General features: G+C 45.8%; 1 protein-coding gene across 1 annotated transcript; it reads right to left on the bottom strand.

Moving 5' to 3' along the window:
- Positions 1-1,294: 1,294 nt before the first annotated feature.
- On the bottom strand, positions 1,295-12,899 carry AKAP14 (A-kinase anchoring protein 14). Its single transcript, XM_066579875.1, has 6 exons — positions 12,840-12,899; positions 8,151-8,286; positions 7,726-7,817; positions 6,636-6,815; positions 3,759-3,811; positions 1,295-2,383 (listed from the first exon to the last, which is right to left on the bottom strand). Exons 2-6 carry the CDS (start codon positions 8,278-8,280, stop codon positions 2,299-2,301), a joined length of 540 nt encoding a protein of 179 aa, XP_066435972.1. The 5' UTR covers positions 8,281-8,286; positions 12,840-12,899; the 3' UTR covers positions 1,295-2,298.
- Positions 12,900-14,362: the final 1,463 nt, after the last annotated feature.

Consider the following 14,362-nt stretch of genomic DNA (forward strand, 5'->3'; position numbering starts at 1 on the left):
GTGAACATCAGAAAATGCATCGGTAAAGATCGGGACTTGATCGCAGCTATTTTTCGTTCATGCGATTTTACAACGCATACGGTCGTGTGGAAAAGCCCTAACAGATCCTTTTTTAAAGGGGTATTTAAGCCTGAAGCATTTATCCCAGGTAGGTGATAAATATCAGATTAGTGGGGGGCCTCATCCTCCCTGATAGTTGGATATTCTGGTGGAACCAAAAAAAACACCAGTGGGCACCATAAGTAACAGCAATATCTAAACATGGGGGCATTTTTTAATATACGAGGGGCTGCTGATAAGTCTTTGGCTTTGTGTTCTTTTTTTGTTTCTATGGTAACGAATGTTACATCACATGAAAGCCTTATGTGTCTAATATATGTTTTCAAAATTTTGTGTTTGTAGCTTTTGGCAACAGTGATCTCGGCACGCGGGAAAACAAAATGGCGGAGTCTGAGATGATAATCATAGCAAATGAGAGCAGAGGAGTGATAAAAATGTTGTTTCTGCAAGGAAAGTCCGCGAAGGATATTCATGGTGATATGTCGCAGACATTGGGGGATCAATGTCCTTCATATTCTACAGTTAAGAACTGGGTAGAGATGAGCGAGCATTGCCTTTAGCGAGTACCTGCCCGCTCGAGACTGCAGATTCGGGTGCCGGCGGCGGGCAGGGAGCTGCGGGGGAGAGCGGGGAGGAACGGAGGGGAGATCTCTCTCTCCCTCTCTTCCTCCCGCTCCCTCCTGCTGACAGACGCTACTCATCGCGCCTCCGCGCCGGCACCCGATCCTTCAGTCTCGAGTGGGGAGATACTCGCTAAAGGCAATGCTCGCTCATCTCTAGAACTGGGTTGCCAAATTTAAAATGGGCCACTTGAGCACCAATGATGAGGAACGTCCTGGACGACCGAGAGAGGTTGTTGCTCCGGAGATAGTCGATGCTGTGCACAACCTCATACTGGAGAATCGGCCAATTTCAGCTAAAGGAATAGCAGACATCATGGGGATTTCTGGTGAACATGTTTGTGTCATTATTAGAGATGATCGAACATGTTCGGCTCCGCCCCTTTTCGCCCGAACACCGAACTTTGCGAGTACTTCCGTGTTCGGGCGAAAAATGTTCGGCGGTCGCCGTGGCAGCGCGGGGGGGTGCGGCGGGGAGTGGGGGGTAGAGGGAGAGAGAGAGGGCTCCCCACTGTTCCCCGCTGCTGCCGCCCGCGCTGCCACGGCGACCCCCGCCCTCCCGGCGGCCCCCGAACATTTACGCCCGAACACTGAAGTGTTCGGGAAAGCCGGTGTCCGGGTGCGTAAGTGTCCGTAACGGACACGTTCGATCATCTCTAGTCATTATCCATGAACATTGGAACATGAAGAAGCTATCTGCAAAGTGGGTCCCCAAATGTTTGACAACAGATCAGAAAAGCATGCGAGTGAAAACTTCCCAGTCCATTTGTCAGCGTTTCCGAACTGATAAGAACTTCCTGGATCGACTGGTTACTATGGATGAGGCCTGGATTTATTTGTAGGACCCTGAAACCAAGGAGCAGTCAAAAGAGTGGAGGCACAGTGGTTCTCCTCGCCCAAAGAAGTTCAGCCACTAAGGTGATGGCGTCTGTGTTCTGGGATAAGGAGGGCGGGCTGCTAGTGGACTACCTTCAAAATGGTTCCACCATCAATGCAAGGTATTACATTGAACTTTTGGACCAATTGAAAGCAGCACTGAAGGCCAAAAGGTGCGGCAAGCTGTCCAAAGGAACCTTGTTCCTGCAAGACAACGCCTCCGCTCACACTGCACAAGCGACCACGGCAAAACTGGTGGAGCTGGGCTTCCCGCTGGTTGACCACCCACCTTATTCACCAGATCTAGCTCCCTCCAACTATCATCTGTTTCCAAACCTGAAGAAACACCTCAAGGGTACCAAATTTCACCCCATTTTTGATGCCATGGCTGCTACGGATGACTGGTTTGAGTCACAACTGAAATCCTTCTTTTTGCAAGGCTTACAGAACTTGGAATACCGATGTAAGAAGTGTGTTGGCATCAGTGGAGAGTATGTGGAATAAATGTGAAGTTTCATCTTCCTATCTTGTTTCTTTCTGGGTAAGGCCAAAGACTTATCAGCAGCCCCTTGTAACTGGTAAAATATAGATTTCTCTTATTAGTTCCAATAGAAAAAGTAATAATTGGACAATCTTTTTAATTCCCTGACTTTTTTTTAACTCCTTCAGCGTTTCCCTAAATATGTCTTACACAAATTGTAAGGTTTGGTATGGAGGTGTTTACTAAGAACGGTCCAATAAATCAAAATGTAATACTGTTCATCAATATCAACTTGCTTTCGATTATGTCCTTCAGCCATTTTTCTCTGAATCTTGTCTGGCCAGGCCTGTAGGAAGTGCAGAAAAAGTAAAAACTAAATTATAATATCCAAGCACACTGGCAGGCATCATACCTGTGTAATAAATGAGATGTATTTGTTTCTATGATAGGGGAGAATAGCTCCATACATATTGCACCCAACAGAGCATGGCATAGCGTCAAGTGGAGGCCGTAAAGGCTCCGTGCATGGCTCCCAGTGTGTACAATAAACGTATCCATAGGCCCCCATTCATCCGGCCAAAAGCGTGGCATTTTCTCATGTACATCAGTATACCTTTTTGCTGGACAGAAGAGCGTAGTTGACTGCACTATTCTATTGCGAGTCATTCAGCAAAAGCATGTGTACCGCGCAGTATACTTTTTGTTTTTTAACTCTTTCCAATCCAATTTTTGATTCAGGGTTTTCTAAAAGGCTTTTGCTCTTTTTGTTGGGTATACAACAGCACCATCTGCTGGCTAAAGCCAGTGTGTGTGCACCAGAGAGGCTCCAACAGCAGAGTGGCTGGCAATAGACGGTAAGAATACCCTGTCGGATGTCTTCTGACATTGGAGCTGTACAAGCTTCAATCAGAATGTAGGAAGACGTCAGACAGTGGATTGGAAAGGGTTAACATGGAAGCCTATGGGCGAAGAGTGGGCGTAGCTCTGCAGGCTCTGATGTATCCACAGCTTCCAGGTTATGGAAACAGTGCAGCTCACTATGCTACACTGTTTCTGTAACCCCCACTGACTTCTATGAAAGATACAGAAATAGTGTAAAGCATCCCACTTGTCTTTCCGTATGCCTGACCACCCTAACTGTAGAGCATAGTAAGGTTTTCCCATCGCGACCAAGATGGATTGAGATGGGAATACCTTTCTAAAATGTATTATGGCCCCTAAAGTAAAGCAATATGACAACGCAGCCCTCACACCAGGAAACCTTGTGCGCCCCTGCTCTAGAAGAAGCGGGAGAGAACTCTGGATATAGTGAGCAAAAGTATAATGTAATGCCCTCAGAGCACCATAAATTAAGTCATGGTGCTGTTAGGGGACGTGAATGGGAGCCGTGTGATGTATTTTTTATACTCGCCTGCTCCCACGATCCAACAGTGACCCCCTCTGAAGTTGGCGCACCACGCTGTCCCATAGACTTGTATAGGAGAGCACGCATGGGACTCAGAAAAGTGTCAGATTGTCATGCTGTGTGCCAACTTCAGAGGGGAACACTGCTGGATCGCGGGTAAGTATAAAAAAATACAGCCGCCCCCCTGTCACGTCCCCTAACAGTGCTATAACTTAGTTTATGGTGCTGTGGGGAGATGACAGGTTCCCTGTAATACCAACTTTGTAAATATGAAGAATGAGTGAATTCCACACAAAAGTGCAGTTATATTTTGTACCTGTGAACAAGGCTGTTGGATTCAAAGACAAAATAAACTTCAACTGGTTGAGTCTGGAAAACAAAGCAAATTCATACAGTCAAGGACAAAAAGAATCACAAGCCATGTTGGAAAAGTTTTTTAAACACTCGTTTTCTGGTGATCTCATCATTTATGTGACACCAAAAATCGTGTTCTGCTAACAACAATGGAGCTGTATGTGCGGCATCACTCAAACATACAGGTATTGTAATCGCTTCATGTCAATGGAGCAGAAGAACTGCTGCTTGCTGTGCCGCCTGCAGGGTAGCAGAAGAACTGCATTCAGAAGAGGACTGCTGAGCTGAGGGTAGACAGTTTGGTAAATGTTATAAGATTGGCTCTAATGAGAACAGTGAGCTCAGCCAGAATCAGTGTATAGTGTAGGGACCCATAACATATACACTTATTAGGGGGTCTCTGCATATTACTGATCAATGACTGAGGACCCCACTCCCCACTACTAACCCACTTGAAGGCGTTGTGCAGTTGTAAACCATTGATGAACTATCCTTAGGATAGACAGTCAATAATAGATTGGCAAGAGTCTGCTGCCTTGGATTCTCGCTGATTGGCTATATGCTCGGCCTTTGTGCTCATGCATTAAGCTGATTTATGCCGAAAGCTGAAAGTGCTGTTCCCACTACAATAGCCAAGCTAGGTACTACAGGTATTGAAGTACTTGGGAATTTGACCTGTAATGCCAAGGCTGGCCACTGCAGTGAGAATGGAGCTGTCTGTTTCCTGCATAAATCAGCGCAGTGCACAAAGGCCCAGTTTAAGGTAGATTGACAGGGGTCCCAGGAGGCAGACCCTATTACTGATGGCCTGTCCTAATAATATGCCCTCAAAAATTTACAGCTGGATAACCCCTATAATGAAGGACCCATCCTCATCAGTAAGGTGGGGGAAGTGGGCACTTGGTAAAATCCTTCTTGCTTAGCACTTGTGAACTACATTTCTCCTATGCACTGGGGAAGTTCAAAGCATATACGCTGAATTTATCCTGGTCAGGGCTGGCTTTAGGGGTGAGCCACTGCACAAAGAGCATGCACTGCCCACCTAGGGTTGCCACCTTTGTCACAAAAAAATACCGGCCATGGTAAAAAGGGGGCGTGGCTTGTAGGCATTGTGCATTGTCCCATGCATTGTGCCCCTTTGTACCCAACCCATGTACAGTGCTGGTGGCTCTTGACTTCAGTCTATGCATTATGCCCCTATGCCACCCAATGTTCCTATGCTCCGGCTCCATCATTGTGCACCTGTGCTCCAGTCCCGTGTGTGCCACCCAGGATCACTTTACACTAGTCCCTTGTCTAGTGCCTCTTTGTACCCATCCCATGTACAATGCTAGTGCCATGTTGCACCAGTCCCATGTGTGGCACCCAGTGCCCCTTGTCTAGTGCCCACCCACACATGGTGCCCGGTAATGCCCTGCTCACCTGTACGCTGCCACGGCTTTGGTCTTCAGGTACTCTGCACAGTCATCACCCCCATGTAGAGGAAGCTCTTGCCGCGGGGCACATCCTCCTCGCTGCTGGCCTCCAGGGAGCTGATGTAGGGAACCTGCAGATCCCGCCAGGTGAGGCCCTTCCTGAGCCGGAATGCGCTGCGGAAACCTCTCAGGCTGTAGCAGTGCAGCTCGGCGGCCCGGGGGATGATGAGACGCGTGGCAAGCAGGAAGCTGAACACCAGTCCCAGTAGCTCCCTAACCATGAGCAGCAATTCCGAGCTGCCATCCCTGGGTCAGCAGCGGCGGAGGGGTGACCGTCTTTGTGCAGGGCTGCTCCATCCGCCATCCCTATTGCTAGCATCTGAGAGCCGAGCCTAGAAGCGTCGCACTGTCATGTAGCCGGAGCCTCCTGCACCGCGGTCAACTACGTGTCCCCCCAGCGCTGCTCGGGGTCCTGCACCCTGCTCCGAGTGAAAATACCGGCCTGTAATAGGGCCGGTAAAAAAAAAAAATACTGGCACCGGCCAGGCCGGTGAAATACTGGCCGGTTGGCAACCCTATGTCCACCGCTGTGAGTGGGGAACCACACAGCCGATGGTCATCAGCAAAGACCAGGTCAAAATGCTGTCTTTAATTTTTCTGCCTCCCAAGAAACTCAATAAAAGTGATCAAAGACATTGTAGAATGTATAAACAAGCCCTTAGGTTTATCGCCCTCATCCACATGCAATTTCCCTGTAGATGCAAGGCATTTTTATGTCAAAACTGCCTAGCATCACTTCGGGGATATAGAGATATAGATTACTGTCAGCCGTGGGGAGAGAGTTCAGCTCTACTGAACTCCCTCCCCTTCCCTCTCCGCCTCTTGCCGGCTGCCGGCAAAGGGAGGGGGCGGGAGCTTACCGGAGCCAGTGTGCGAAACTCCCTCCCCAGCCTACAGGAGCTGCTGGCAAGGGGAAGGGGAGGGACTTTAGCAACGCAAGCCGCTGCTAAACTCCCTCCCCCTTCCCTTTTCTAATGGTTCTCATAGGCTCCCATAGGAGTCTATGGGAACGGCAGGTGTATTCTGGCAAAAGATAGAACAAGACCTATCCAATACTCCAGATGGTCACAATTTTCCGCCACGATGAAACGCCCGTGTGAAACTAGCCATACGGTGTTGTCTAATCCATAGCCCCATACACAAATATGTAATCACAAGCCTACATAGCAAATATTACAATGGGACCCCCTCTTCCCACAAGAGTGGGAATCAGTGCAATTACCTTGATAGTGTGACCTGTATACGAGCACTGGACCTGTGGCCTTTCCACAGAACGCCCCTATCTGTAGTTCACCACAAGGAAATATCCTTGTCACATATTACTTCTATGATCCTGATTGGTTTACTAGTAGACCAATACTTACTGGAGGTTTAATTTTGGAGATCTTAATGGTAAAGTAGACGCAGGCCGTTGCCCTTGGAATGGGCTTCCTACACGTTGGGATACTCCATCTCATCCGATAATGGAATAGTTTATTGAACTCTGTATCTTCTTCTCTCAGGAAGTCTGTACAGTACAACCAACTCTCATGGAATTCCCAGGTCTGTTGACAATAAATGAGATAATCACAAGACATATTGTGGCTTCCGTCACGTGCAGGCTAAGGGCTTATTCACGTATATTGGCCCCGTTTTCATGGCCAGCCGATATATGCGACCATCTGATGCATTGGATTCCAATTAGAGATGAGCGAGCATACTCGCTAAGGGCAATTACTCGATCGAGCATTGCCCTTAGCGAGTACCTGCCCGCTCAGAAGAAAAGATTTGGCTGCCGGCGGCGGGGAGGGAGCTGCGGGGGAGAGCGGGGAGGAATGGAGGGGAGATCTCTCTCTCCCTCTCTCCCCCCCGCACCCCCCTGCTCACCACCGCAACTCACACGTCACCCGCGCCGGCAGCCGAACCTTTTCTCCCGAGTGGGGAGATACTCGCTAAGGACAATGCTCGATCAAGCAATTGTCCTTAACGAGTATGCTCTCTCATCTCTAATTCCAATGCATCAGTTCAGATGGGCGATTTTTGGGTGTGTTAAAATCGGTCGCCCGGAAAAGATAGCGCATACAGTGCGCATTCCGATCAGCCATTTTTACGCCGGCCGGAAAAGATAGTTCTGGACCTATTTTTTCGTCCGGAATACGCTGGCCAGTCCCATAGACTTCTATGGAAGCCTATGAGAGCTGCCGGGAAAGGGAGGTGGGAGGGAGTTTAGCAGCGGCTCTGCACAAAGATCACACAGCTAAACTCACTTCTACGGGATTGAAACGGGTTATGGCAAGCAATACTAGACCATCTTGTCCTAATATATGGGGGTCTTACTATTATCCATGCCAGCTTCTATGTATATTTTGAATATGTCGAGAAAAATGTACAATTTTGCTAAATCTACCCATGGTGTAAATAAAGCTTCCTTGCTTATTAATGTGTGGTCCTGTATCCTGCGTCATCTAATCTTACCGAGACATAGTCTTCAATTTGTTTCTTGCCCAGCTCCACGGTGAAGTCTTGACAGGAGAGCCATGGAATATTTGTCCCTTCATACTCCTGTTCTAAAACAAGACAATATATATGGATTAACCCTTTCCAATCCAATTTGTATCCTGGTTTTCCTAGGGGGCTTACTCTTTTTCTGCCGTTATACAACGGCGCTATCTGCTGGCTAAAGCCAGTACTGCATGAGGTGACATGTTGGATAGGCTCTGACAGCAGAGAGGCTGGCAATATACAGTAAGAGAACCCCAACGGACGTCTTCCAACATCGGAGCTGTACAGCCTTAAATCATAATGTCTTAAGACGTCAGACAGTGGATTGGAAAGGGTTAATGTATTATTAATGCCTATAGATGCCTTACATGCAGGTAACATGAGTAGGTTCACAGTACCTGGAATCGATTCCTCGCCTTGGCCTGTTTGTAGGCTTCTCAGAGAGTCCTGGGCATTTCTAATCGCAGTTTCTACCAGCTCACAAGCTTTTTCTTTAAGTGCTGCAATATACAGCTCCTCAGGATCCATTATAGCCTATAATAAAACAAGACGACTGGATAGTTATACGTCCACTATATAAAGTAACCAGGCAAATGCCTGAAATCTGTTGTTTGGTATTGGCTCCTTGGTTGACCTGGTTGTACTGCATTGCTACTTTTTTGCCTATCACTGAAAAAAATCCAAACTCATGTTTAACAGGATAGGAGGGGTGAACATGGAAGATGAGGCTCCATAGTGGAATCAAGAGGACAACCCACCCTAGTATCGGCTTGTGCCTTCAAGTCGATTTCTTTGAGAGTAGCAGAAATATGAGGATTGTGTAGAGTGACATTAGTCCTCCAATAGCAGCAAGCCAAGAACATCACCACTCTAGGATCTGTACTTGTGATGGACGGAGATGTTGTGATGTTATCCTCATCCTCAGTAACCAGTTCTACCTTCCAGCTTCCATAATGAAACTGGGTATTCTTTACAACAAAACACCCTTCATCTTGTCCCTACTTCAGTCCTGTCAACATTGTTCAACATAGTTATTTATGTACCTATTCACAGTTCCTTCTATACCACTCATGTCAAACATAGGGCTCGCAGGCCGAATCTGGCCCACCACCTCATTTTATGTGGCCCGCGAGGTCCGCTGCATGTAAATACCTGAATCAGGTCTTCCCCCATCCACTTGTGTGAATGCATCGGGCGCCATTGTAGTGGCCCAGTACATCACCCTGGTCCCCTCCATTAATGCCATGCATGTCTTGTCTTATGTTGATGCACTGTGCAAAACTGTCTTGTCATTCTTTTATGTGTATTGCACAGCTGCATCCCGTGATGGGTTAATGTCTGCAAAATCTAAAGACTGTCTGGTAAATGTCTCTATTTCTACTCTGTCGCGTGGTATGAGTGAGGTTATAAAAGTGATTGCAGGAGAGCGGGAAGGGGTCTCCCATCTCGTCTTCTATCTGAGAGTTCCAACTGGAGGTTCATCACAGAGGCACATGGGGGGACCTTCAGCCCTCATGCGTTGAAGATGGAAGAAGAGGAAAGATTTCCTGCACACCACCAGAAATGCTACTAAGAGAGAGAGCGTGAGTTACTCGTGTGTGTTCTTGTGGCAAGGTCTAGTGCAGAGGTACTCTTATCTAATCAATTCACACCCGCGTGTCCAACACTCTGGGACTGCTGGGTGAAGGTACTTCAGCTTTATTGTTCACACTCAAGCATCTTAAAGGCTGAGTCCTGCTGAGTGGAGGTACATGTCTTCATAGAATCACACACGAGCAACTACAGTCTTGGTCTGCTGTGTGGAGGTACTTTACTTCATCTCATTCCTGCACGTCCTAAACTTGTTCTTGGTGCCTTGTACTACTAAACGTTTCCAGTAAAGTTTATTCCAGGCCCTGACCCAGACCTGAGGTACTATACAACTGTCTGTGGCTCGTTTATTTCCTTGCCGATGTTCATACTGGTGGGAACCGGAACGGTGGTTCCCACCGGTATGAACCCATGACAACCTCATTCATCATCTGTCCGAATGTTTATTGGGCACCTCCATGCCGAGGGTGTCCAGAAGATGCCCAGCGCTGCCCTGGCCTTGGCTGCGTGCGTCCCTCCTGGAGGGAGCGTGGTAAGTGCCGCCATGAAAAGCCAGCATCTTGCCCTCCTAGCTCCTCAGCATATGCCATGTGTCTGGGGTCACCCTATGGGACGCTGTATCATTATCTTTGTGTCCCTGGTTGCAGGAGAAGCAGTCAGTAAGATGGCAGCCACTAAGTAAGTCAGAGAACAGTCAGCACCTCCATAATTTGGTAATGTAGCGCACACACACTGGCTGCAGCAGGCTTTCTGGGGGTGCTTACCTATAAACCAGCATTGGGGAGTTATGTGTAATTATTATACAGAAAATCCCTAAGCTGCTTTATCGGTATGGGTCGTTAATTAACTAGGGAAAATTACCTACCTACTGTGGGCATTCTGGGTGAGTTTACCTACCTACTGGGGGCATCTACTTAATGGAGGGGAATTACCTATCTAGTATGGGCATTCTGGGAGGGTGGAGAAAATACCTACCCAGTTGGCTTAACAGGTAAAAAGTAGCTAACTTTATACAGTCTTGCAATTAAGATTGGCACTTTGAAAGCAACCATAAGGCTGATGTGGCCGTCGATGAAAATGAGTTTGACACTACTGTTCTATACCTTCTCTAGTTAGAGTTTTTCAGGTTTCTTCATATTTTCAGACTGAAGCGTAGCTGTATAAAAAAAACAAATTCTGCACCCACCACTGGAGAGCTGGTAGTATTTCAGAATATACTACTTTGGAGGTCCTTGCCCTAAGCTTACTTCCTAGTTTCCTGAAACTGGTTTTAAGGACTTTCCACCTACCTCTAACTTTGATATAGGTGCTAATGTGCACCATGACCACTGGGTCCTCACCAGCCCCTCCCAGTAATCTGTCAACCAGTTCCACAATGTGTTGAATTTGAGTGCCAGGAAGACAACACACTGTTCAACGATCCTAGTCTTTGTGGCAGATTGCCCCTGTCCACCTAATAATTGAGTACCCCGCTACCAGCACCTGTCTAGCCTGCCCAGCACTCCTATTTCCCTTCTTGTTGTGCTGCAGCAGTGCTAACCCTGTAATGGCATCCCCCTCAACTGCCAACTTTGCAAACTTATTGGGGTGTGCCAGGTCAGGACTAGCCTTCTGGGATCTCTTCCCTCTACCCCTCCTTCTGTCATCCAGCTAGCTGCCTGATCATCCTACTCTTGAACTATCATCCACCCCCACATCTACCCCAGCGAGTGCCCGCTCAGTGAGAAGCATACCCTTTTCCAGATTTCCAATGGATCTCAGTGTTGCAAGCTGTGCATTTAGATCCAGGATCTGGGCTAACATCTCATACATCACATCTCACTCCTTAATCTTTATCCCGACACAAACAACAACAACACAAAGCAATATCTATGGGCGTGACAAAGTCACCAAAGTTAGCTTCACAAACTGGTTTTCCCCTTTTATTGCACTCCCAGGTCACGTGGTTTGCCCAAAATCTTTATGGTGTGGTACTTTCTCTGTGAGGCAATATATTCTCAACATACCCTCTTAATTATGGAAAAAAATAAGTTTTTAATGCAACTATATTGCTTTTTTAAACACTCATATATGTATGCATTAAAGGGGCTTTCTGCCCTTTCTCAACTGATGATGACCTATCCTCCGGATAGGTCATTAGTAATCGATAGACGAGGGTCTTCTGCTCAGGAGGACCTCTGCCCATCAACTGATTACACTGCCTGCTATCAGTGCAGTGGGACGGATGTTGTCATCAGCGGTTAAAACAGAAAATGGGAGCACCACCTTCACTCCCAATGAAATCAATAAGAGCGCCGCACTGCTAGTCCACTTTCTGCTTCTCTCATGGTCAAGATGTCAAATCCAGTCCTGACCATGAAAGAAGCAGGAAGAAGTGGAATAGCCATGCAGCTCTCCCATTCATTTTAATGGGAGTGAAGCCGATCTTCCCACTCCCTTCCCTGTATGCTGATGATAACATCCAGGGCAACGGGCCGGACGACCAGTTAATAAATGAGAATCCCAAGTAGCGGACCCCTGTCCATGAACTACTGATGACTAGAGATGAGCGAGCATGCTCGGTTAAGGCAGTTATTCGAGCGAGCATCGGTCTTTTCGAGTAACTGCATACTCGTCCGAGAAAATTCGGGGGGGGGGGGGAGAGTGAGAGAGATCTCTCTCTCCCCCGCGTTTCCACCGCCCCCCGAATTTTCTTGGACGAGTATACAGTTACTCGAAAAGACCATTGCTCGCTCGAGTAACTGCCTTAACCGAGCGTGCTCGCTCATCTCTACTGATGACCTATCCAGTGGATAAAGATGGCAGAAAACCCCTTTAATCTACAAATCTGAAAAGAGTTCCTCTAGTTTCAAGGTACTTAACCTAAAATAATGGAATTAGGAAAAAATTTCAAAAAATATCAGTAAGATAATAAAGTTATATTTGGAGTTCATTTTATGATTCTTCATTCAACCATGATTTGATGCAACATGTCTCCTGTCATCCATTCTTCCCAGTCCTGCCCCCTTAAACATGCAAATACATTTGTATGCAATGTTATATAACCTAAGTGATGCCCAAATCACCCATTTAACTTTATGTGGCAAAGACTATGTTACCCTTTGCCCCCACAATGGTTGATAGCACTGCACTATATAGAACTATAGGTCCATAAAGTCATTTCTCTTGTGCCAAACAGGTTTTATAGTTATTCTACTATCATTTCTATCTCCGTTTGCCTCAAGGCAGTGCAATTCTAGAACGCTGTCATTTAGCATCAACTTCAGGGATGCAACACTGATGTAGAAAAGATAAATTTGCCATATGCAGCTGCATTACGTACATTGTTCACAGAGAGAAATGATAGATTCGCACTGTTTCATCATAATGAGGTCTGTAAAACGCTGATCTCAGCGCTGCTACATTGTATCGTGCTGCAATTAAAATATAACAATAGAAAGGATTAGAGCAGGTACGGGTTATACTGGAGCAGAACCTGCAAGGACACAAACACCTACCAGATTCTTCTCTCGTCTTGCTGGGAGATGTGTGACTGGACATAAGTCACAGCTTGCATGGAGAAGCAGGGAACAGTGTTTGAACACAGATGTAGCTATGGAGATCTGTGCGCCAACCAATGACAGGCAGACTGCAGTCTCCAATACCTTGAGCGGTCAGGCAGGGGTTTGTCTGGTGTACGCTGACATCATGGTTCATCCTCTCCACAGAAGGAAACATTTTGATACATTTAGTAGATCAGGCATTTGCTCTATACACTTCCCATAATATTCACTGTAGCATTTCTAAGGACTGGACGTGTACAAAAACCTGCGATATGATAATGTCTGGGATGTGAAGTATCGCTGGCCGCAGGCGTACTGACAAGCGGTTTCATATCACACAACCAATCATGATAGATAAAAATAATAAAAGGGAGTCTATCTATCTATCTAATATCTATCTATCTATCTGATATCTATCGATCGATCAATCTATTTCACATCTATCTATCGATCTCTTATCTATCTCTTATATATCTATTTATCTATCTATCTCACGTCTATCGATCGATCTATCTCTTATCTATCTACGGTATCTGATATCTATCTATCTACCTATCTCATTATCTACCTATCGCATTATCTATCTATCTCATTATGTATCTCAATCTATCTATCTCATATCTATATATCTATCTTACATCTATCGATCGATCGATCTATCTATCTGATATCGTTCTGTCTCTTATCGATCCACGGTATCTGATATCTATATCTTATCTATCTATCTCTATCTATCTATTTCATTATCTATATTATCTATCTATTTCAATATCTATCTATCTATCTCTCTCATAATCTACCTATCTCATTATCTATCTATCTAATATCTATCTATCTTATCTACCTCATTATCTATCTATCTAATATCTATCTATCTTTATCTATCTATCTCATTATCTATCAATCTCACATCTACCTATCTCATTATCTGTGTATCCTTCTATCTATCTATCTCATATCTATCTATCTATCTATCTCATATTCATCTATCTATCTATCTATCTATCTATCCCATATCTATCTATCTATCTCATTATCTATCAATCTCACATCTACCTATTTCATTATCTATCTCATAATCTATCTCATCTATCTTATCTATCTATCTATCTATCTATCTATCTATCTATCTATCTCTCTATCTCATATCTATCTATTTCATATCTATCAATCTCATATCTATCTCATATCTATCTAGATGTTAAACCACCCTTTATTGGGTAGAACTGCTGAAAAATGCTTATAAAAAACACCTTGGCAATACCACAATGTGCTTCTTTAATATAACACTCTGAGCAAAACTGATACATTGGGATAGATTTACTATTGAAAATGCATCAATTTTCAGGTGCAAATTGTGCCAGAAAACTGTGTTACATGCCTTGAACCACTTTTATGATGTTTTTAGCAAATCAGGAGGCTGGAATCGGCACACGTGACGGGGCGGAGCTACGTGATGATGCGTAGAAGGGGCGGAG

The sequence above is a fragment of the Eleutherodactylus coqui genome, chromosome 10 (assembly GCF_035609145.1).
Source record: "Eleutherodactylus coqui strain aEleCoq1 chromosome 10, aEleCoq1.hap1, whole genome shotgun sequence".
Classification (NCBI taxonomy): Eukaryota; Metazoa; Chordata; class Amphibia; order Anura; family Eleutherodactylidae; genus Eleutherodactylus; species Eleutherodactylus coqui.